Source organism: Pezoporus wallicus, unplaced genomic scaffold (genome assembly GCF_028554395.1).
Source record: "Pezoporus wallicus isolate ANWC-B61680 ecotype Strahan unplaced genomic scaffold, APGP_CSIRO_Pwel_v1 contig_13721, whole genome shotgun sequence".
In the NCBI taxonomy this organism is placed as follows: Eukaryota; Metazoa; Chordata; class Aves; order Psittaciformes; family Psittacidae; genus Pezoporus; species Pezoporus wallicus.
The window spans coordinates 204676-227917 of NW_026640870.1; the positions used below are offsets into that span (position 1 = coordinate 204676).

The 23242-nt window shown below is 51.6% G+C and overlaps 3 protein-coding genes across 5 annotated transcripts in view; all 3 read right to left on the bottom strand.

The window, feature by feature from the left end:
- SHMT1 (serine hydroxymethyltransferase 1) overlaps positions 1-14752 on the bottom strand; it is a 152284-nt gene extending 137532 nt beyond the window's left edge. The window contains exon 1 of the mRNA XM_057420892.1: positions 14748-14752. The gene's annotated coding sequence lies outside the window, so the exon portion shown is untranslated. The remainder of the gene's footprint in view (positions 1-14747) is intronic.
- On the bottom strand, positions 6092-9185 carry B9D1 (B9 domain containing 1). The gene is made up of 7 exons (XM_057420905.1): positions 9068-9185; positions 8854-8922; positions 8141-8252; positions 7977-8073; positions 7249-7311; positions 6441-6508; positions 6092-6279 (listed from the first exon to the last, which is right to left on the bottom strand). Exons 1-7 carry the CDS (start codon positions 9131-9133, stop codon positions 6134-6136), a joined length of 621 nt encoding a protein of 206 aa, XP_057276888.1. The 5' UTR covers positions 9134-9185; the 3' UTR covers positions 6092-6133.
- Positions 14753-15633: 881 nt separating the features above from the next.
- Positions 15634-23242, bottom strand: part of CACNA1H (calcium voltage-gated channel subunit alpha1 H) — a 118009-nt gene continuing 110400 nt past the window's right edge. For 2 of the 3 annotated variants that reach the window (XM_057420882.1, XM_057420880.1), the window contains exons 30-33: positions 22896-23231; positions 20261-20444; positions 17484-17647; positions 15634-16879 (exon numbers count right to left, since the gene is read on the bottom strand). In XM_057420882.1, coding sequence (XP_057276865.1) covers positions 15746-16879; positions 17484-17647; positions 20261-20444; positions 22896-23231 — 1818 coding nt within the window. In that variant the 3' untranslated portion in view covers positions 15634-15745. The remainder of the gene's footprint in view (positions 16880-17483; positions 17648-20260; positions 20445-22895; positions 23232-23242) is intronic. The other variant, XM_057420881.1, reaches the window with a different exon arrangement.

Sequence of the window (23242 nt, forward strand, 5' to 3'; positions counted from 1 at the left end):
GCCCATTGGGCTGATCACTAATCAAACCCTTCGCTTAGTGCCAAAACCACAGTGGTGGCAGGGACCTGCTATTGGAAAAGCAGCCACAGGGGGGGAACCCTGTCCATTTGGGTTTCAATTTGATTCATTTTGCTTCTGCATTTGGGCTGGTAAAGAACACAGCAAAACTTCCTTTGCAGGGCTGGCAGCCCAGGTACCTACTGCTTTTTGTACCTCTCCTTTTCCAGAAGGAGGCATCTTCTGTGCATGTGTGAGTATTGCTGCTCTGGGTGATCCATACTCCACCGTTTGATTCTGGCCTCATGTTAAAGTAAAGCTGCTCACTGCAGGAAGGATTCAGAATGGAAACAACTCTGATTCTTAATACTCCTTTAGAGGAGGTGGCTGCTGCAAGCCAAGGGGTTGCTGGAGGGAGCAGGAGCTGATAAAGCCCATTGGGAGGTAGATCTGGCTGTGGCTGAGCCTTCCTCTGGCCTTGGGCGAGCTGCTCTCCCCCTGTCCTGGCTTTCCTCTTCCTCTCCTGTGAAGTGAGGTGGGATTTCCCTGCCTTTGCAGGGGAAAAGGGCTCTCTGGATAAAGTGTGATCTAGAGGCTTGTCCTCCCCTTGCACTGGCGTTGCCCAGGTGGGTTTGCTGAACACATTCATTGCTGTTCTCTACTGTTTGTGCTGGGCTGAGTGGTGCAGCTCTGCTCCTCTGCTTGTTTGAACTGAGGGACAATGGTTGGGGCCAGCTCCTACTATGGCTTTGGCAGGACTCCAGCAACCACCTGCAAGCTACGTTTCAGAGAACCAATGTGGTTTATGCAGCCTCGTGTTGAAAGCTTCCACCTTTTCCAGTCATCCACTTCCAGGTAACCTCCTCCCTGGCCTGTGAGCTGGGACACAGGGATTTGTAAAGACAGAGGTTTGGGAGCTCAGAATTAGGAATAGCAAGGAGCTGGTGGTGTATACAGTGGTAGCAATCCTGTCTCTTCATGCTTTGCTGTCAATCCATCGTACCCTGTTATCGTTGGAGATTGGAGTATCCATGAGTGGAAGTTCCCTTTGGAACTTCGCTCCTGCCCGTTACCCATGAGGGTGGTTAATCACCAGCCCTCTGATGGGGAGCTTAGAACAACGAGGACTGGCATCCCATTGGCATCCAGAGGTTGAAGTATTAGTTAGGAATGGGGGAACGTGGCAATACCTCGGTTGGAGATGGAGCATCCTCTGGCTTTGCTGTGGGGAGTGGGAGCTAAACCAAACCTGGGTCGGATCATGGGGCCCTCAGGTGTTGAGTAAAGCACTTCTAAAGCACTTGAGCATGTTTGTGGCCACCAGCAGCTGCTGTGAGCAGAGCAGGTTCTGGTGCACATCCATGTGTGCAGGGAGGAGGACAGCATGTGCTGCTAGACCGGAATGGAGCCCTTGGGATGGTGGGAGCTGGTGTTCCATGGTCATCTGTGGCTGTGACAGAAGCAGCCTGGGCACTACCTGAGTGTTCTCAACACTTGTTGAGTATTGAGTTCCCATTCCCAAGTGAAGGAGAATCAGTGACATTTCAAATAGCTGAATGAGATGGTAGTGAAGGTGTTTTATCTTCTCGGCTCCCTGTGCTGGTACCTGACATGAAATCGCACCAGGGCATCCTTGCTGCCAGTATTGCAGTTCAGTTGCTTCAGTACACTCTGGGTGATCTTTGTGAGTGAGTACAGCATCACTGGAGCTCGATGCAGCATCACTGGAGCTCGATGCAGCGTCACTGGAGCTCGATGCAGCCCCAGGGTCCTGTTGCTGGCAGCAGAAACCTTCCTGGAGCAAAGACACTGTGTTTAGTAGCCCCTGATGCAACTACCTCAGAACTCCTTTGTGGGAACACTTCCTGGCCTTTGGGAGCCACACAGCTGAGTTAGGGCCTGGAGGAGACCTTTGTCTGTGTAAGGGCTGAGTGGCTCCATGGGATGCTGACTCAGCATGGACTTGTTCCACCAGCCAGGCCATCACTAACCCACATGGGATTCCCCATAGCACTGTACTGTAGTAACTTCTAAGATGGAAAATCATCAAGTACCCTCCTTCTGCCCCACAGCGGTGAACACAGAACCTGTACAAGTCAGGCAGTGGGGTTCATGTTCTCCTTGAAGGGCTTTTTAGTTAGGGAATGAACTTGAGGGCTGTAACCAAGCTGAAGGGAGCTCTTTCTGCTTGCTGTAGCAGCACAGAAGGCTGAGGAGACCGTGGGCTGCCTGGGGTTGTGTTGGGTGACGGGGATGGGGTGGGTTTTGCTTTTTCAATGTCTTCATTAGCAAGTCTGGCACTGAAAGCAGCGATGTTCTGCGAGGTGAATCTGGGTGCTTGAATATCTTGGCCTGAATAGAGGCATAAAAATAGAAACCTGCAGCAGTTCCCTGCTCCTGCTGATGCTTCCCTCACAAGGACAGAGCCTGAATCACTGCACCCTGCTGTGAAAGCAGCTTGTGTTGCACCCTCCCTCCTGCAGGCTCAGGCCTGGCTTTGGTGGCCAAAGGGTGGTTTCTAACAGGGCACTCACTGGTGCAGGGGGTCCTGGCTGGGTCCTGCTCCTTCAGTGCTTGTGGCACTAAGAGGTACTTGTCCCATGCTCTCAGGATAAGGGGCAGCATCACTGCACTCAGCAGTCCCCGTGGAGGAGCAGGGAGAGCTTGGGCATCCTCCACACAACCTTGGCAGCAGCCTCCAGCATCTTCCTAAAGGTCGAAAGCTGCCAGGAGAGGGCAGGAGCTGGTGCTGCTGTTTGTTTTGGTGGAAAGGGCTGCAAATGCCCGGTCCTAAAGATACAGGCCAGGGTGACATGGTCTGGTGTGAGGTGTCCCTGCCCATGGCAGGGGGTTGGAACTGGATGACCTTAAGGTCCTTTCCAACCCAAACCATTCTGTGATTCTCTGATTCTAAATATCCAACTGATTTTCCTCCTTCTGGAAGGTTTGGCTCCTAAGCTGCTGTTTGATCCATGTCCTTGGCTGTCTCCTAGACTGGTTCCTATGGTGGCAGCAGAACTCTCCCATGAAGGGAGCAGGCAGCTCTCCCCAAAGCTCCTCCAGAGCAGGAGAGCAGAGGAGGGCTCCTGCCAAGTCCCCAGCTTCATCTCATTCTGTCTGATGGCCTTGAAGCCTCATCCTGTGTCAGGACACAGGTACTGGATCAAGGCTTTTCCCCTCCCATTTGCATTAGGAGGTTTATGGGCAATTCCACTGCCTGGGAAGAGACTTCAACAGGAGCTGCAGCACCAGCTGGGAGCCCCCACCACTGCCTGTGCCAACAAGGGGTTGGGAGCTGTGGGTTTGAATCCAAGGGAGGAGGATTAACTGGGTGAGAGGAAATCGCTTTGAGCCTCTGCTATAACAAGGTTGGAATTTGGCTGTTCTTGGAGCACGGGCTCATTGAACCTTTAACACTTAACTGCAACCAACACTTAGGGGTTGTAAATCCCTGCCCTATTGATGTCCTTTTGGCAGCACCGAGGCGGGTGTCTTTTTACTCCTGTGTCGTGAGAGCAGGGATTCTGTGCACACTGCAGGTGCTCCAGCACCCCTCAAACCAGAGTTTTCCAGCAGCTGATGGAGGCAGCAGCAAGGCTGTGTTGGGGAGAAGAAGATGGTTATGGGCAGGATCAGCAGTTGCCTCTTGGAGCGCAGGAGCAGCGTCGAACTCGGGAAGCATTGGAAGCATCGCCCCTGCGTGTGCCCTTGGGTAAGGAGCAAGCTGAGGAGCTCCTGCAGCAAAGTGTGAAGGCCTTGAGGAAGGTACGTGGGGGTTCTTAACATGCTGGAGACACCGAGGAGCCAAAAACCCCCAATCAAACCCAGAGGCAATAGGTAAAGAGCCCAAATAATGCAGGTAGAGGTGTGGGATCTGCTTAGTCCCGTATCTAAAACACTGTTCAGCGGAGTTTGGGATTGAAGTGTTTTAAACCCTTGCTTTTCACTGGTTTAACCTTTTTCCTGAGGGTCCCTGCAGTGTGATGGAGCCCGTGCAAACACACATGGGAGCTTTGACTAGCCTCAGTGGGGTAAGCAGCCAGTTTGAAACAGGATCCATGCAGGAGATCGGTCACAGCAGGACACCACAAAGCTGCATGTGGTTAAGTTCACTGCATCCCTGCGGGCACAAGGCTGGGGCTTTGTCTGGGTTTAACGGGTTTCTCATGAGCAGAATCTGTGCTGGGCAGTTTTGCTCTAATTGCAATGGGGGCTGGTAACTGTGCTCAAGGGAAACAAACTCTTGGAGCAGTAGCAGGTTTGATGTTTGCCTTTCAAACACTGATACTGATCCCGCTACTGCGGAGAGCCGCTTCCCAAATGCTTTTGAAAAAGCAACAAAATTCCTTGCCTCTGCTCCCAGCCCACAGGAAATACTTCTTAGTTTGGATTCCAGCATGACTCAGTCCCGAGATCACAGCAGTTGCCAAAACAACTGGTGGAGGAGCTTCCTGGAAGTGGAAAATCAACAAAAACAAGATGGGAAGAAAGAAAGAGCTGGAAAATCATCTGTGAATGTTTGGGAAGTATTTCTAAACAGTCTAAAGGATGCTAAGAATGCTCACAACAAAATCACACTGATCACGTCTCAGAGCTTACATTTATTCAATACATATCGAATACATTGCATTTATTCACTCATCTGTGAAGTGATCTCTCTAACTACATCTGACAGTGTCCTGGCTCTGCAGTTCAATGCTGTGTGTTACCAAGGCCTTGGTCAGTCCCTTACAGGGTGGATTCGTGTTCAGTCTTTCTCACAGTCACCTTTGGGTGTTTGCAGTCAAACACAAGAGGTTACATGGCCAAATTGAGATAGGAAAATAAGTAATGAGTCATTTTACTATAGCATCCACTTCTCTTTGGTACCTGTAAGAACAGCAGATCTTGGATGACCGAGGACTTAGGAACGTCCTGCCACAAACAGGTAACAAAACCTAGCAGGGGCAAGACAAATACATTGAGACAAGTGGGTTTATTCAGCCCAAAAGAAGAGCACTAACATCATCTCAGAGGAGCAGCTCTTCAGACCCAGGTGGCTCTGTGCCCTCATGCTGCAGCATTGGAGCTCCTGTGACTAATAACAACCCACATGGGTCCGCTCCTGCTCTGAGGTTATGCCATGGGAGGAAAGCCTGAGTACAGCACTTGGGCATTGCTATATGGCTGCTTTACCTGCCCTCCTGATAAGCAAACCAGCCAAGGAAAGCCATGGTATGGTATCTGTGTAAGGTGATGGCTGAAGGAGCTATGCAAGAGAAGGTCCTTTCTGCTGCCTCCCTCCCTTCCTGTGCAGCACGATGCAGCTGGTACCCAATTTGGAGCTAAATCCTGCTCATGACCACACACAACTCAATCTTCCTTTGCGGAGCCTTCTCCAAAGCTTAGTTTTTAATCAACATCTGCACTTAAAATGCAGTTTGTGCTCCCAGAAGGTAGGATACATTTAACACCAGGGGCTCTTTAACGCCTCTAAACTAAAACTGCTGCCCTTTTTAATTCCCTTGATGCAGAAGTGAAACCTGGAAGAGGCAGCATCTTGCTCTAGATGCAAAGGCACAGGTTGCTTCACTGCCAAATGTGGGGAAGGTTTGTGTCTGCAGTGCATGAAGTAGTTGCACAAACCCTAAAGGTCTATGTGGGATATGAAGGGAACTGCTGCTGCTTCTGCAGAGGGAGGCACACGGCAGAGAGGAGCCTGTGTGCATCTTACTGGACCAGTTCCACATTCCTCCCTTTTTGGAAGGTGCAGCTATTTCCATTTCCCAGTTCTACCACAAAAAGCATCAGTAAAGAGCGCTGGGCTTGTAATGCTGGTTTGAACCAAGAACACTGCTACAATTCTGAACTTTCCTGCTCTTTATGTGTATAAAAAGCGTACAAAAGGCTGAATAATAGCTGATAACATTGATTTACATACCATTTCAACCTGTATCTTACTGAAAGGATGACAGTAATTGTTCCAAAGCCTCACAGGGTTCTGTTTCTTTTGGAATAATGAAATTATTCCTAATAATGATGACATTTTGATGTCTCCAATGAGATATCTCAGTTGAGGCAGGTGCTCATTTCACTTTGCCACAGCGAGCCCCAAAGCTCTGACCTCTGTCAGCCTTTGAAGCCCTCATGGCCCAGCTCAGTACATGTGCATCCCCTCTGTCAGAGGCCCCTGGGAAGGGTCCTGCATGTCACTCGGGGTCACGTCGTAGCCCAACTTCTTCATGTCCTTGGTCACTACGTTGAAGGAGATGGTCACAAAGCCTTGAGAGCGCACCCTGGTCACTAGGAGAGAAGAGGTGAATACAGCTGGTCAGGAGAGGGTTCTGCATAGGTGTTGGATGCCCATATCCCAACAGGAATAACCAGTCTTTTATCAGCACAAGGGGATGGCCAAGCTGTGGCCTGCTGCGGACGGGCTGCAGCCAGGAGCTCGCAGGACTTACCTTCTCTCCCTTCTCCCTGTGCTACCACTCTGGGGTCAGTGAATTCCGGACGTCTCCCTGTGAACCAGCTTGGAGAAGAGAAATGAAACTTCAGTGATATTTAGGTCTGATACAGCCCATTAAATGCATGTTAAAAACACAACGGGGGGCTTAAGGAGACTCCCAGCTTTTGTTTGCAGCAGGGTTTCAAAGAGTGATTCCCTTTATTGCTAAGGGAATTCCTTTTGTCTAAGGAAAGAAATGAATCCAACTTCATACACATCTTAAATCCAGGTTATTTCTGGGCCAGATGGAATATTCCTATGGCAAAGACGGTTTTGAGACCAATTCACCTCTTGTTCACCCAGAACAACACCGAAGCTTTGATACTTCAAACACGCAGCTACACTAGAACCATAGCTACAGTGGGATTTAGGGTTGGACTGCAGCAAACCTCCTCAGCATCCAGTGGCATCTAAAATGCTGAGTGAAGTCTAAGCAGCACCTCTGCAAGTCCCATCACTGACGTGAATGAACCCACGGGACACGGAGCTGCCACTGAGTGCAGGAGCTCATGCAGCAGCAGCAGCCTGCTCTGCTGACATGAGCTCTTTCTAAACCAACAGTGTTCAAATGTGCCGTGAATAAATGGAGCCAGCATCACTGCTAACATGGTTGAAGCGAGCTCCTCAAAGACTGAGGCACCTAAAGCACGGTTTGACCTACAAAACTCTGGTTAAGATCCAAATATGCAGCCATGTGTACGCTCCAGTGTAAACCTTTGTGACCACGAGCAGGGACTTAAAACCAAGAAGTCTTTAATGATTACCTTGTAAACTGCTGCAGCCTGGATGTGGACTCTGGAACAAACATAGGGATGGTTCTCGTATGCCTACAACAAACCCAAGGCGCACAGGACTTAAGAGATGAAGCAAACAGCACTGGAAAGACTTCTATGTGTAAAGGTGCTGGAATTTCAGACTCATGAGGCAACTGAACACCTACTCCTCACAAGGAAAGGTTTGTTATTTAGGAAGAGTGTATATATGCTTGTTATATAGGAAGAGTGTTATATAGGAAGAGTGTATATATGCTTGTTATGTAGGAAGAGTGTTTGTTATATAGGAAGAGTGTATATATGCTTGTTACATAGGAAGAGTGTGATATAGGAAAGTATATGTTTGTTATATAGGAAGAGTGTATATATGCTTGTTATATAGGAAGAGTGTTATATAGGAAGTGTTATATAGGAAGAGTGCATATATGTTTGTCATATAGGAAGAGTGTTTGTCATATAGGAAGAGTCTGGGAATGAAAGCTTAGCACATGCTGAGCGTGCTGATGGAGATGTATTGCATTTCACACTTGGGTTTTCCACATCCCAGCTGTGGCTTTACAGGATCACTAGAGATTACTTGCTATCCTGCTAGCAAATCCCTGTTCTTTGTACCAAACAGGCAAGACTTGCTAAGGAGAGAGAGGAATGATCCCGACACAAGCGGTACCTAAGGAAAACCCCTCTTTGCCTCTGCCCCGAAAGCCAGGTTCCACCCTCACCTTCCGGGGGTGAAGGGGACGTGAACAGCTCCATAACCTCTGACCACATCATGGCCAAAGAAGTCGGGTCCGTAGACGCTGATGACAATCTGGGGCCCTGCAAAGGAAGGGAACGTGAGCGGGGGAGCTCGGGGAAGGAGCCATGGCCCACGCCCCGCACTCACAGCCCGACGGGTTGGTGCTCTTGAAGGTGATGTCGATGGGGAAGTTCCAGACGAGGGTGGTGGGTGAGACGTCGCTCGTGGAGGTGATCTGGGAGATGCCCTCCTCCAGGCCCTGTGGGGAGCAGGTTAAAGGAGGTGATATCCCCCCCTTCCCCCCCAGCAGCACTGTGTCTTTAACACGGGGAGGGCATGGAGCTGTTGGACAAGGCCAGAGGATGGATACAGGGATGATCAGGGGATGGAGAACATCTCATATGGAGACAGGCTGGGAACATTTGGGCTGGAGAGGGGAGAAGGCTGAGTGGAGACTTCATAGCAGCCTTCCAGTGTCTGAAGGGGGCCTATAGGGATGCTAGGGAGGGACTCTTCATTAGGGACTGTAGTGATAGGACAAGGGGTAACGGGTTCAAACTGAAACAAGGTGATTTACGTTGGATCTAAGGCAGAAGTTCTTCACTATGAGGGTGCTGAGGCGCTGGCACAGGGTGCCCAGAGAAGCTGTGGCTGCCCCATCCCTGGCAGTGTTCAAGGCCAGGTTGGACACAGGGGCTTGGAGCAAGCTGCTCTAGTGGAAGGTGTTGGGGTTGGAGCTGGATGAGCTTTAAGGTCCCTTCCACCCCAACCCCTTCCCTGTGCCATGCACGGGGGGGTTGCACGGATCCCATCACACCCGTGCCGCGGGATGGGTTCGGGGGTGCAGAGCGCGTCCTTACCGCGGTGGGGACCCAGTCCTGGCCGTAGACGAAGCAGAACTTGCAGTAGAGGTCATCGAACCCCGGGAACTGCGGGGAGAGGAGGAGAGGCTGCGCCGGGGGAGCGGCAGGGCCCGAGGGCCGCCACGGGCCGAGGGGGGGGCCGGCACCGCCGCCCCCAGGAGCCAGCCCCGGGGCTGTGGATGCGGGGTTACCGGACGCTCCCGCCGCTCACCCGCCCGCTCTCGATCTGCCCGGTCACCGACACCAGGAACACGCTGGGGCTGCCCGCGGCCGCCATGCCTGGGCCGCGGTTCCGCTGTTGCCATGGGTACGGACGGTGCGGCGGAGGGGCCACGTTTCCTCAGCGGCCGCGCTTCGCGGAGAGGCCAGGGCAGAACCCGCCTCTAAACGCCCCGAAGCACGAGTGAATCTCCCCAAAACACGGATGAATCGCCCCAAAACACGACTGAATCGCCCCAAAACACGAGCGAATCGCCCCAAAACGGATGAATCGCCCCAAAACACGAGTGAATAGACCCCAAACACGGAGGAATCGCCCCGAAACACGACTGAATCGCCCCGAAACGCGAGTGAATCGCCCCAAAACACGGATGAATTGCCCCAGAACACGAGTGAATCGCCCCAAAACAAGGATGAATCGCCCCCAAACACGACTGAATCGTCCCGAAACACGACTGAATCGCCCCAAAACACGGATGAATAGCCCCAAACCAAGCATAAATAGCCCCAAAACGGATGAATCGCCCCAAAACACGAGTGAATCGCCCCAAAACAAGGATGAATCGCCCCCAAACACGAGTGAATCGCCCCGAAACACGAGTGAATCGCCCCAAAACACGGATGAATAGCCCCAAACCAAGCATAAATAGCCCCAAAACGGATGAATCGCCCCGAAACACGAGTGAATCGCCCCGAAACACGAGTGAATCGCCCCGAAACACGAGTGAATCGCCCCAAAACAAGGATGAATAGCCCCAAACCGCGGGCAGACCCCGCTCTGCATCCTCCCAATGCCACCCCCATAATCCACCCCACCACGGGGTGTGAGGCTCCCCGGCAGCTCTCCCTTCCCATCGCGTCGTGCTTTGATTTATCATAGTCTCATATTGACCCACATCAACCCAAACGAGCCCGGTTTAAAGCACAGAGGGGCACCGGGGCCTCAGCACGCTGCAGGCACTAAGGACATGGCCACTAGGTGCTGCTGCCGGCCGGGCTGAGGCGGCTTCTGGGTGAGGGACCAGACCCAGAGAACGTTTTCCAGGCAGGAAATCTTTGGGAATCGGAGCCTCTGCAGGGCCCCCTTGCGACCTGCACTGATGGGAAGGGAGGGAGAGGCCGGTGGTGCTCCTTATCGCGAGGGTACCACGCTGCGGGTCATCCCCTCGCATCCTTGGAGCATCCCACACGATGCTCCCTCGTTGGGAGCGCGGCTCCGGGTCTCACCTCCCTGCTGCCGGAGCGGGTGCGTTGTGCTTTGGCTCCTCTGCAGTGCCGCGCAGTGATTTGGTTGCAGGTGTCTTTGATAAGGCAAAGGGACAGCACCAAGATGCCACACCAACATGGGTTGTATTGGGCTGAGGGTAAACTGCACGATGAGAAACACCTTCCGTAGCCCAATAGATGGACTCTGTGCCAGTGCTTCAATTGGATTGGTCAGGTTTTATTTATTATATTCAGGAAAATTATTATTATTAATTAATTTTTATTAATTATTAACCATTAAATATTAGAATCAGGAGCAATTCCTTCCCCAGAGGGTGCTCAGGCATTGGAACAGGAGCCACCATCCCTGCAGTGTTCACACAGCGTGGAGACGAGGCCTCAGTGCCATGGGTCAGTGGTGGCCTTGGCAGTGCTGGGAATGGTTGGACTGGGTGAGCTTAAAGCACTTTTCCAACCTCATTGATTCCCTGATTCTATCCCATGATTCCATGATTTGAGTTTGTTTTTCTCTCTTCACATTCAGCAAACCAATTTGGGCAGGAGAGGAATGGGGGAGCCTGGAGGGATGGGAGGGAATGGTTCAGATCTTACCCTTTCTCCCCATCCCTCCTGAGAAACTTCCTCTGGGATAAACCCCATCAGGACAAACCCAAACCCGTTCCCACTGAGCCGCCTGCTGCTGTTTGGTTAAGACGTGGCCACCAGGTACCGCAGAGCAAGCTCAGAGCCAGTGTAAGGCCGTTTCCTTCCCTAGGGATCTCCAGCTGCTGGAGGAGTCAATCCCAGCGCTGGGCAGCCTTCCCCTTGGCAGCAGGAAGGGTCATTCAGCACTCACCTCTACCTGGACTCTATCCCCTCGCAGCCATAACGGGAGCCTTTTCCTCCCTCCTTTCCACGCCTCTCTTGCTGCAATTGGCTGCGTTTGGAATCTTTGTCCGTGATTGAAATCCCAAGCAAGGAAGCGTCTTTTCCTGCTGGAAAACGGAATGATCCAGCAGGGCTTTGGTTTCCACCATAATGGAAGCCCGCAGATCGTGGTGCTCCACGGGGGCTGTTGAATGGTGCTGGTGCTCCTCTCGGCGCCGTGAAACACTCCCCTCTTCCCTTGGAATTGTCCTGATCGTGTGAGATGTGAAGGGATGTGTCACTCAGAGCCTCTGGTGCACCTTGACCTGACTGCCCTGCTGCCGCGGTGATGGGCTCCAGTGGTGCTCTCATCCTGTTCCCATAGGGATTGACTCCACACTCATCTGCCTGAGTAGGAGAATGGATGGCGGCTGGCCTCAGCCTCGGAAAAGCTCCTCACGGTGCCTGTGAGGAAGCCTGGAAGTCTGGGAGCACCCGAGCAGCAGCTCCTTTCTCACCATCACGTTTTCAGGCAGGATGAAACCAGCCCTGGGGCAGAGCCATTGCTTCCTGCAGGCGCTGGGGGAAGGTGGGGGACACAGGAATGGCAACGCAGTGGCACAGCCACTAGTTACGTGCTAAATGGCCACTGAACCCATCTCGTGGTGCCATTTGTCTGCAATGAACAGGTTGTCTTCAGCCTGACTCACCCCTGCCCATGTCTTGTCACGGTGAGAGGCTGCAGAGCTTCCCTGCCCTTTGTCTCAATGCTTTTTGCTTCTGTTCTCAGAGCTCTTCCCACCTCCTGCTCCAATCCAACAGCATGGAAGGAGGATGCTGCCATAGCATCAATGGTGCATCAGAGGAGGATGTTCTTGGTGTAATCCTTGCTGAGTATACTCACATGGGAGTGAGCGTATTCCTTCAGGCATTACTCCATGTATTCCTCCATATATATACACATGGAGGCTTATTTTGGGGAGAAGGTAACTGGGTGAAGATGGATGGGATGAACTGTTGGGTTCTGTGTCTGGATGCTGCCAGCCAGCTGGGCTGGGTCAGCCTGGAGGGGAGAAGGCTCCTTAAGGGGAGACCTTAGAGCAGCTCCAGTGCCTGAAGGGGCTGCAGGAAACCCAGAGAGGGGCTTGGGACAAGGGTCTGTAGGGACAGGACAAAGGGAATGGCTTTAACCTGCCAGAGGGGAGACTGAGATGAGCTCTTAGGCAGAAGCTCTTCCCTGTGAGGGTGCTGAGGCGCTGGCACAGGGTGCCCAGAGAAGCTGTGGCTGCCCCATCCCTGGCAGTGTTCAAGGCCAGGTTGGACACAGGGGCTTGGAGCAAGCTGCTCTAGGGGAAGGTGTCCCTCCTCTCCCCCTTTTGGAAGCTGAGATGGCCCCAGCCATTAATACACAGCCACGTATTTAAAGCTTTCCAGGGAGTGTTCAATGGATAAAGGCCATTTAGTCCTTCAGCCTAAGCAAGCCTGCCCAAATAGCAGGTGTTTATCAGTACCTGTATGATGCTGCAGCGCTGACAGGTGATGACAGCACTGGGGATGCTGCACATTTGCTTGGTTGGAGGCTTTTTTAATGCTTTCTTCTTTCTTTCTCCCCAGCTGGACAAAGGCAATTCCAGATTGATGCCATCTGAGATGTAACCTTGGACCAGAGAGCACCCGAAGCCTCTTCAAGTCACTTGGTGATGGTTTCCTCTTCCTCAGCAAGGTGAGTTTCAATCCGTGTTTTAGCCCTGCTCCTCTGGGCTGGGCCAGGCCAGGCCAGGCCAAGGAACACGATGGAATTGTCATTAAAGATGCAAAGTAGCAATCAACCCAATGAAATAATAATGGCTCACATTAGCATTGCATTGACCTGGTGCTTTGCACTTCGGAGCTTAAGCACCGCTTGCAGGCAGCCTGATGGAGCCTGCTTCACGTGGGAGAGAATCGATGTAACATCAGTGTGTGCCCAGAGGGACACTGGGACAATCACATCCCCTGTTAGGAACCATCTCCTTTGTAAAGAGGGCAGTTGTTAAACCCAATACATTTGGTGGAGTAGGAGCTCTGAGCAAACAGAGAGCAGGGAAGGGGTTTGTTACGCTGGGAATAATCCCTGCTGAAGCCAGGTTTCCAGCCAAAGGAAGAGCAATCCCATTGGAGGCAGGACCCTCTGCTCTTAGGAGCTCTTTTTGACAAAGCTGCGCTTTATTGGGCTAAAGGAAGCCCAAATCAGAGCACTGAACCCCAAGCAGGAGTGTGAAGCACACAGGGGGGGTTGCAAAAAGGCTTTTCCTGCTCATGGTTACAGTGTGTGGTGGTTTCGGGAGCACTGGGGTTGGGCTGCCCTGGGAATTGTCCCTTTCCTGCCAAGCACGGGGGCTCCCCCAGGTAAAGGAACCAGGAATGGGCACATGGGATGCTCCTTTCCCAGCAAAGCTGGGTAAATCCAGCAGTAATCGTTACAAGGCAGCTTCCTCCTCTCCCGAGGGACACACCAGGCACTTCCAGGCAGGATTAAGCCCAGCACAGGGGGATTCACCTCCCCTCCTTCCCATTCTGCTGCTTAAGCTGCAGCGAAAGGCATTTGCCATCATCCCCAGAGCACCATTAATGGTTGTTTTATGGTGCTTTCCCGGAGTTCCTCCCTATCCCACCAAGACTCAATAATTATTTACACTGATCCCAAATGACTCTGAGTTACAGCAGTGCAGGTGCTTGGAGGCATGAAGCCACTCCACAGACAGAGGCTGTTGTATGAGGGAAGGGAGTCGCTGTTGGAGCTGGGTGGGAGCATCAGCAGGAAGGGCACAGTGTGGATCCAGGATGCTTGGGAAAGAGGTTTCAGGGAACGCCAGGCTCTGGGGGGGATGCAATGGGACCTTAAGGCTGGAGCAGGGCTCAGCCTCTGGCTACACCCTGGTACAAAGCGAGGCCACGCTTCCAGTTTATACAGTTTAATACATGTGAAACAAGATACATTTCCTTTTGAGTAATGGATGCATAAATAACAGAAGATATATGTGGATGCATAAATATGAGGCATGGAATGAACCAAACAAAACCCATTGCTTTCACTGCTTCAACAGTTACTGCTTTAACTGCTTGTTTCCCCCCCTGTCTTCTCACCCAGCGCTGGTGGCGTGTCCTCGCGACAGGCTGGGTGCTGCTCCGATGGAACACGGTGATGCTGTCCCACGGTGAAAGGTTGGGATGAGGGTGAGGAGAGGGCAGGATCGGAGGCTAAAAGAGAAACCCCAACCCCCAGACTGCGAAACGAGAGAGAAGAAATGGAGTTAAAGGAGACCTGGATTCCTCCGGAGGCTTCGCTGGCGACGGGAGGTGGATGCAGCCATGAGGATGAGGAGGGATGCTGGACAGAAGTCGTTCTGCTGCGAGGAGGACAAAGCATTAGCTTCAGTGCTCACAAAGAACATCACCTAAGACAGCGCTTTTACACCTTTACATCCTGGAGCAATAACTTACTGTGAACCGCAGTAAACAAAATACATTTCTTAAATAAGTTAGTTTATTCATTTGGTGGGGTTTAGCTCTCCGTAAATTTAACTTTTTCCTGGTTTTCCATGTTTTTTTTTTTCCACAAGGAATCACGGTTGTGCACGTTAGTTCAGATTATTGCAACATTTCACCTGAATCTTGGTTCAAAAAAAGGAGGAGAAAAGAAGCAACAGGACAGATGCAGAGACGAGAATGAAGAACTCATTATTGCACTGGCTACAACTCAGTAGTGGTTTGGTTTCTTTCTCCGTTATAAGGACAGCTTCTAAAGTACAAAAGAACGTTTCAAGCATCATCTGTGCCAAGAAGCTGGTGGGATGATGGTGGAGGGAAGGAGAGGAAGGAAATGGAGGTGAATGAAGAAAGAAGAGAAACCAGTTGGAAAACGAATGGCCGTGATCATTAGTTCCACATAAACCCCAAGGAAACACCACCCGGTTGCAGAGTCACATGTAATGCAAAACCCAGTATCGTTTCTCTATAAAAATATGTGCATTATGAAGAGAGAGTTTCTGTGGGTATATATCTTCTTCTTTTTTTGGTCTTTTTTTTTCCTTTTTTTTTTTGTCCTTGTTTTGTATCTCACAAATACATTATTTCTATGTATATAAGTGCTGATATACAGACAATGTACAGCTCCCACCCGGGCCCTCCCGCCTCACGGGACGTCTCTAAAAGGTGCCTTGTTAAAAGTTGAGCATCTTTAAAAAACCCCCCTCCCCAAACCAACCAAACCCCCCCCCCCCCCCACCTCGAACCCGAATCAATGTGATTGAGGCCACAGAGGCAACCTTCCCTTTAGAAAAGACCCCCCCACAACCACGTTGTACCCCCCCCCCCCGGCGCCCATCACCGTCTCTTCCAGCCGTTTGTTTGGTTCCTTTTCTGCTGTTTTTCCTCTTTTTTTTCCCCTTTGTGTGTGTTATTTTTTGCAAACCCTTCTCCCCCCCAGTGAACGCGAGGAAGGAGAGAACCCGAGCGAGCAGCCACCCACCTACCGTGGCCGCTCCATCCCTTCGCTTTGGAACCCCGCGTTGGTGTCAAGCCCTTGCGATCCCCCCCGTTCCCCCCTCCCAGAAAGCTATACTGGATCATCTACGTCTTCTCCTGTCGCAACAGTCACAGGGACCAAGTCCTGCTTCCGGAGGGCGCTCTTAGCAATGCCCAGGAGCTCTTTGCTTTTCTCAGCGTTGCTCCACTGAGTTTTTAAGTGATCCGGCTTTTTCAGTTCGGAAGCGGCGGCGTCCGCCCGGCAGTCCGGATCCGAGAGGTTGCTCGAGGAGCCGCCATCCAACTGCTCGAAGGAGAAGTTGGGAACGGTCAGATGCTCCCCACGGCACTGGGGCTGCCCCCGGCGCTCCGCTTTGGAAGCCGCCTCGCCGGGCTGGCTCTCTGCGAGCTCCAGGGCCTCTCTGTAAGCCGGGAACTCGCAGGATGGGGTCCGTCTCCGCAGCATGCTGTTCTCCGAGGGTTTGGTGCGGGAGGCCGCGCCGCTGTCATCCTCCATGGGAGGATCTATAGAAATGCAGGGCGGGCTCATCTTCTTCTTCCTCCGGGCTCCGTGGATGTACTCAGACTCCATCTGGATGTGGGCAGGGGAGCGCTGCTTTTCCTCAGCAGGGTCCTCGAAGCTGCAGTCCCCATGGCTGATGGAGGGGCAGATCTCGATGGAGTGCCGCCTTTGGTCGTCTGCCCAGCTGGGCTTGTTGAGGAAGCCCTTTGTGTCGATGCTGTAAAACTTCTTCAAGTCCTTCTCCTTGCTGCTGCCCCCGGAGAGGCTGCTTGTGCTGCAGTTCTTGAGGGGCACGGGAGATGGGGCTGGGGAGATGAAGGGTGAAGTCGAGCGGCTCCCAGCATCCGAGTGCTCCCCTCCCCAGTCCTTGGCTGAGCTGTTGATGTGGCGAACCTCTTCGTCAGCCAGGTCTGAGGACTCGAAGAGGCAGCCCTCGGGGTTGGGGGGGCTGCTGCCAGGGCTGGGAATGCCGTGCTGGCCACAGCTGTGCTTCCGTGTGAGGGTGCTGGGATGCCGGTGTGGGGAGCATGGCGGGGAGCGCGGAGGGGTGCCCGGCAGGGAGGCAGTTGTGGGATGGAGGGGACTGGGGGTCAAGGTGCTCTGAGGCTGCTTTGCTGATGGGAGCGTCTCTCCAGGCTCTGGTTGCAGGCTCTCCTTGCGGTCTGGGGTCTGCCCATCCGTGGAGTCTGTTTGAATGGCCTCCTGGAAGGTAAGGAGGGAGAGATGGGGTGAGAGCCTGGGGATCTGCTTCGTCAGGAGCACTTCCAGGGGGGAAACATGGCCTGCGGCAGAACACTTGGAGGATCTAACGCACCGTGCACCACCCCATGCCTTCCCCACCATGCCTGCCCCCCTCAGATCCTCCCTGCACCAGAGGCTGCAGGTTTGCTCACAAGCAGACCCAGAGCCTACGTGTGCAGAGCTTGTATCTGCTGGGTCTTTCTGCATGATTTTGGGCTTGCTCCTTAGCACCACATCCTGAGTCAACGGAGCCTGTCTGAAGTGAGAGGGTGTAGGGCTGACTGCAGGCTTCTCACTGCACTGGTGAAGCTGAATGGGGCATCTCCTCTCTATGCTTTAGCTATTCTTTCATAGAACAGTACATCCACAAAGATGAAAGCAGGTAAAAAGGGCCTTGCCCTGTGTGTCACTTGTATATTCACATTTATGGCACCAGAAACATTTTGTTCTAAAAAAGGGAATGCTCCTCTCAGCTCCAATGAAGGAACCCCCAAAGGGGATTGGAAAGGAAGGGAAGGGCTCAGGTGACTATGAAGTTTACCTCTGTAGGCTCTAGGCCTCTCACCTGTCTGCACAGCAGCTTGTTGAGAGTAGGAGATCGAGGTGTGATGTGTGGGGGAAGGATCTTCCAGTGGTTGGGGGAACGGACTGCCAGCTGCAAGGACTCCGTTGGCACTCTCAGAGAGGAGCATGTTCCTACGGGCTGGGAGCGGATGGAGGTGATGGACCCTGGGGAACAGAGACAGAGCAGTCACCACTGGCATGGGGATGTGGAGGTCTGAGGCAGGCAACAGGTAACAGGCATCTTCTCTTACAGATACTGCAACACTCAGGGTAGACGGTGGCCACCAGGACAACATGGCAGCAAATAAAGGGCAAATGAAACCCTTCCATTGCCACTTCCCCGGCAGCATGGATTTGGGTGGATTTGTGAAAGGATGTTGCCTATTTGGTGGACACGGATCAGGGAAGTCTGTGTCAGGATGCCTGCGTTGTCTTTGCAGTGCTGCCAGGGATGCTTACACTGCTCTGCCACAGGGAGGCAAGAGCAGCCCTGCTCAGCTCGCTGGGAGCCTCCAGAGCTCCACTTACAGATCTAACCTACAGCCTGGAGCAGCCAGCAGGCACCCTGCCACCACCTTCCCCAGGAGAAGACACCGCTGATGCACAGGGCAGTTTTCCCATTCATTGCAGCCCAAACACTACCGCCAGTGTCAATCCAGGCAGCAGCCCTTTGCTGAACACGGTCTGATCAGCAGCATAGAGACCAAGTGCTTTGACAGTCCCTGAGCTCATGTACCAGGCAGGAATCACTCTCTTCCTGAAGGCTCCCGGTCCCCTGGCTCAGTGTAAAGGCAACCCCTCCTCCCCAGCCCCTCTGTGGTGCTGCTTTACTGCAGTTCTGCCTTGTTTGAAAGATCTTTTGCCTTGTTATTTTTGTTGGCTGCAGGATTTATTGTCCTCATTAGCTTGAAACCCAACGTCTGTTTCTACATTGCAGCTCCACGTTCAAAACACAGCTATCCATCACTTCAAGAGATCTCGCCCAGAGGTCAGGGAACTTGAACCTATGACAAAAAGCCATCCAGACAGATTGCAGTTGCGTTTCAGAAGGAGATTTGTTGTTGGGAAGGAAGAAAAGTTAGTGTTCCATCATTTTTCTTTTGCAGCTTTCCTCCAGATCACCACAGAAAGAGCAGAGCCATGAGCTCCCCACCCCACTTCTCCCTAAGTCTTTTGCCTGCACTGTTTGTGCGCTAAGCCAGGCTTTACAGAATGGTTTTTATGATGCAGAAAAACTTTGTCATAAAATCTGTCACAAACATGGTCATAAAATCAAACCCTTGTGCTCTCCTCCCTTGCTTAGCTGGAATTCCCTCCTGTTGGAAGCCTTCCATCTAGATCTCGTATAGGAAATCCCAAACCCCTCTTAAACAGGAACACAGAATATCTCTGGATTTGTGTAATTTGTCTTTTGGTTTTCTAGTCAATCAAGAAACTGCATCTAAGACCACAGGAACACAAGATCTGGTCATCTCCCAGTGTTTTCACTGTACTCACTGAAGTACTGGAAGACCAGACAACTTAACTGACATTCACAAGTCCTTGAAAGCACAAATGCCAAGGTGAGTCTCCATGTGCTCAGTTTTACCTGTGTGTAACTTATGGGACTGTGCCTTAAATCAGTTTGCTCAGCTCAGAAGCAGCACTGCTCTGGGTGATGCTGGGTGGACGCAGGTAAATCCCTGCCATATCCCTTGCTCAAGTGCTCAGAGAGAGAAAGTTGGGAAACATGGGCAAATTCCTGGTCAGTTCTCCCCATCCCTGCCAAGATCACAGCAATTTTATACTGGTATAAACCCTAATTTACACTCACTACAGAGATGAAAACCATCCCCAGTAGTGCAGCCATGAAACTCAACCTCTGTTTTCTTTGCTTAGCAAAGAATGTGCAGGTGAAATAATACTAAATACTGAGCAGAGAACATTAACTGGTATCCGGAGAGGTTGAACAAATACAGAGTTACTTCACCCAAGGAAACCAGAGCAGATCTTGCCAGCCCCACCGTGGTTTGCAAAGCCACTACTCATCTGTCCAAGCAGTTCTTGCATTTCAAACAACGTTCCATCAAAGGAAGCCAGGCTGGTGAGTTCTTGAGAGCCACTCAAGAAGCACATGGGCTTTTAGGGAGGCAGATATTTTCTTTCTTATTGATTTCACCTTCAAACCAGCTTGCACGACAAAAGAGATAGAAAAGCATTTGCAGAGTAATGTATTTGGTTAAATGGATAAGCAAAGGCCCTGTGTAGCTCGTGCTTCTCTTGACTACAGGGTCTCTCCTCCAAGAGTCATTATAAGGCCAGGCTGGGGAGGCTCTGGAGAGTGGTTTCTAATCTTTATGGCTCCCAAAGAAACTCCTGCATCTCTGAGCTCATCGTACTGTGCTAGAAAGATGCTGCTTTGAGACTGAAAACTGCCTGAAAACATAGGTGTAAAGGAGCTCTGTCAGGAAGTGACACTGACTCTGGCTTTTATTCACGTTGATTTTATTGATGTCAGGGCTGATGAGATGTGCAGCGTGCACCCTTTTCCTCAGCTAAATTGACATTGCTGGGGAGCCCCACTTCTCTCCAGCTAAAAACCTGAGCCACCAGCTTTCTCCTGGGAAAATGCAGGGATGTGATGAAAACATGACATCGGGCAGTTATGGTGATGGGATCACATGAAGGCAGCAAGCCCTGGCTCAGTATGGGTTGCTTACTCCCCATCTAACCATCACCTGTACCTGCTGCTGCACGGTTTCAGCTAGGAGGAGGAAGGGAAAACTCCATGAGCAGTACCTCTTTGGGATTTGCAGGGATACGTTTCCATCTCCACCTCGTGGAGGGGGAAGGGGGCTTTGGCTGGCATCACTGGCCGGAACATGTAGCTGTCGTTGGGCAAGGAATGCATTCGGGAAACGGAGATCTTGCGGACAGTCAGCAGGTTCTGAGAGTCCTGGGGCCTCAGAGAGGCTGCGCTGCCCTGAAAAGCAAGGAGACAGGAGAGGGGGTCATTGCTGGTGGTGAATTTACTTACAGCCATCTCCTTCTCAGCTGCTTTTTGGTTTAAAGCCTTGTGCAGATGTTCCTCTTGGCGTCTTAGAAAGAGGCTGCAGCCCTGGTGACTGCAACAGGATACCAAAGCTGTGCTGGCTCAGTGAAGAGCTCAGGTTGCAGCTGGAGTAAAATGAGGCATCACTGACCCACCACTAAGTTGACTCTTGGATACTGCAGAGCAAAAGTAAGGTCCAGGAAAATGGGGCCCACCCTCTAACCACAGGAGACAGTTCTGCTCCCATTTTCCCAGGGATGCTTTCAGCCCAGCCTGGGTGGTGATGCCCTTCTCCTCAAAGCTTCTCTGGGATAGATGGATAAAACTGGTCAGTCTTCAGCCACACTGACAGAGGGTACCCAGAGCTGCTTGTGATGTGTGTAATACCTCCCCAAAACACACACAGAGGCAGACATTTAAACACACACATTAACACCACTGCAAACCCTGTGGCCTCTCTCCTACATGGGGCATCTTGGGCACCACTGGCCCCAGGAGAAGACAGCCACATGGCAGGAGGCAGAGGGAAGGAGAAGACATCATGGCAGCATGTATATGGAGCCTATACGAGGGTAGAAAAGGGGTTTCTCTGTGTTTGCTCTTACTGTGAAATGGGTCTGGTTGAAAGTGCCTGGACAGAGCACGTCACAAACCTTAAGCTTGACCCCTCACTGCCTCTCTGAGCTCTTGCCACTTCAAGCACCTTATAGCAGATTTATCCTGGGGCCTTAGGAAGCTTCAGGGACTCAAATGACGTCTCTGCAGTGTTGATGGAGCAGCTGTGAGAGGTGGTGCCATGACAAGGCCAAGTTTTGGGGGAGCAAGAGCCCTTGGAACAGGACCTGCAATGTGGCTCCAGGGTTTTGATCCTAGACACATTCCCCTCACAATTCACCATGTTATCTAAAGTACAACTAATCACTCGGGTTTCCTTTAACGCCAGCTCCCAGTGACTGACTGAAAACATCTTCCCAGCTGCATGTCTTATATTAAATGTATTTTGCTTTGCTCTCCTGGGCTGTTTTCCCTCTCTGTAATCAAAAGCTGGGCCTGAGATCCCTCGCTGGATAGTCCGGTGGTCACAGAAGGTCTCCTTAGATCTGTTTTTTTCCACACATTTCTGGCTTACAAATATCTTCCAACAGATCCCTGAAGAGAAACATCCCAAGATAAATTACTCAATGCTTTTACCCTGTTGAGCATGGCTGAGTAGACAATGGGGAGGGATAAGCAGCAGGTCTTCACAGGCAGCCTGAGGGTTTGGGAGGATCCCAGGCACCTGATAGAGATGTGCAATGTGGGAGCCTACTCACTGTGGGATCCCTCTCAGGCCAAGTAGAAAGGCAATAAATTGACCATAGTGTTTATGGTGCCTTTTCCTGCAGCAAAGTCGATTAGGAACTACATTCAAATAGTGAGTTCCCCATTGCTGTGTAAGTAAATTTCTTTTTACTTGACTTAATAGAGACTGATAGATTGTACAAAAATCTAATTTAATGTGATTTAATCTCAGTTTCCCCATTGATTTTGCAGTAGATTTATTTGTGATCATGGTGACAAAGCAATTTCATATTCACTCTTCCCCACACGCTGGTGACAGGGAGGAGACAATTATCTTGTGCCCCTCCTTTCCCCCAACTTCTGATTGCCCTTTCTAGAGGCCTAACAGAAACCAGAGAGCAGCAGTGTTGGGAATATCATCCCAGGAACCTCTAGGTTCTTGCTGAGGTGCTCCAACAATTCCCAGGCTCCAAGTCAGCCATGCCCTAGGCAGAGCACAAGCTACACGCTTGCACCAGTGCCAGACATGCCCTCCCAAGCTGCACATCATGATTTGCTTGAGTTTCCTCTAGAAATCCCAAAGTGGGATTAAAAAGACCCTGAGCAGTATATATCTGCATCTGTGTGAAGGGAATTTATGTCATCCATGTCAGGGTTGCCAGCATTCCCTGGAGCTGCTGCCCATGTTAAAATGACAAGGACTGATGCGTTGGAAGAGCAGGACAGGGACCTGTGGCTGTATCAGTTCTGAAATGAAAATTCACAGCCTTTGAATGAACTGGAAAGGGCAAGAGATGGACTTTGCACCCTCTCCCAGAACAATGGTCAGGACAGAGTTAGCCGTGGAAAACAGGTCTCAAGCAGCCTTTCTCCTCAGGGAGCCCTCCTAAAATGACTCAAAACGTGGAGGTGGTGGTGACATCTCTGCCACAGGGGGACCCAGGAAAGCTGCCTTCCTCCCACGCTGCCCTGTCTCCTGCCTCTTCGGCTCTGTGTCATTTGGGGTCTGGCTGCCTGGCGTTCAGACCGCAGTGGCTGGTGAGAACTGTCCCCTCCTTACCCTGAGCAAAAGAAGAGCAAATGCTTTGTGTGAACTCTTACCAGGGCTTGATGCTTCACCTGCAGAGCTGACTCTGACTTTGTGGCCTCCTGACTTCTGTAGGGTGCCCTGCTCTCTGGAGCAACTGCACCTCTGCTCCCACCAGTGGCTGAGGTGGGTGCTCCTCTGGACATCTCCAACTCAATCTCAGCATCCATCTCAGCATCCTCCTTGGCCTCCTTGTTGCTCTCCTCCAAGTGCTTCATCAGCACTGCCACCACCACGTTGACTAGGACAAACTGTGCAATGAGGACGAAGGTGACAAAGTAGACAGGAGAGATAACAGGGAGGTAACTGAGGCAGTGCTTGTCTTCCCGAGTGCATTCCCGAAGAGTATCCTGCAACAGCG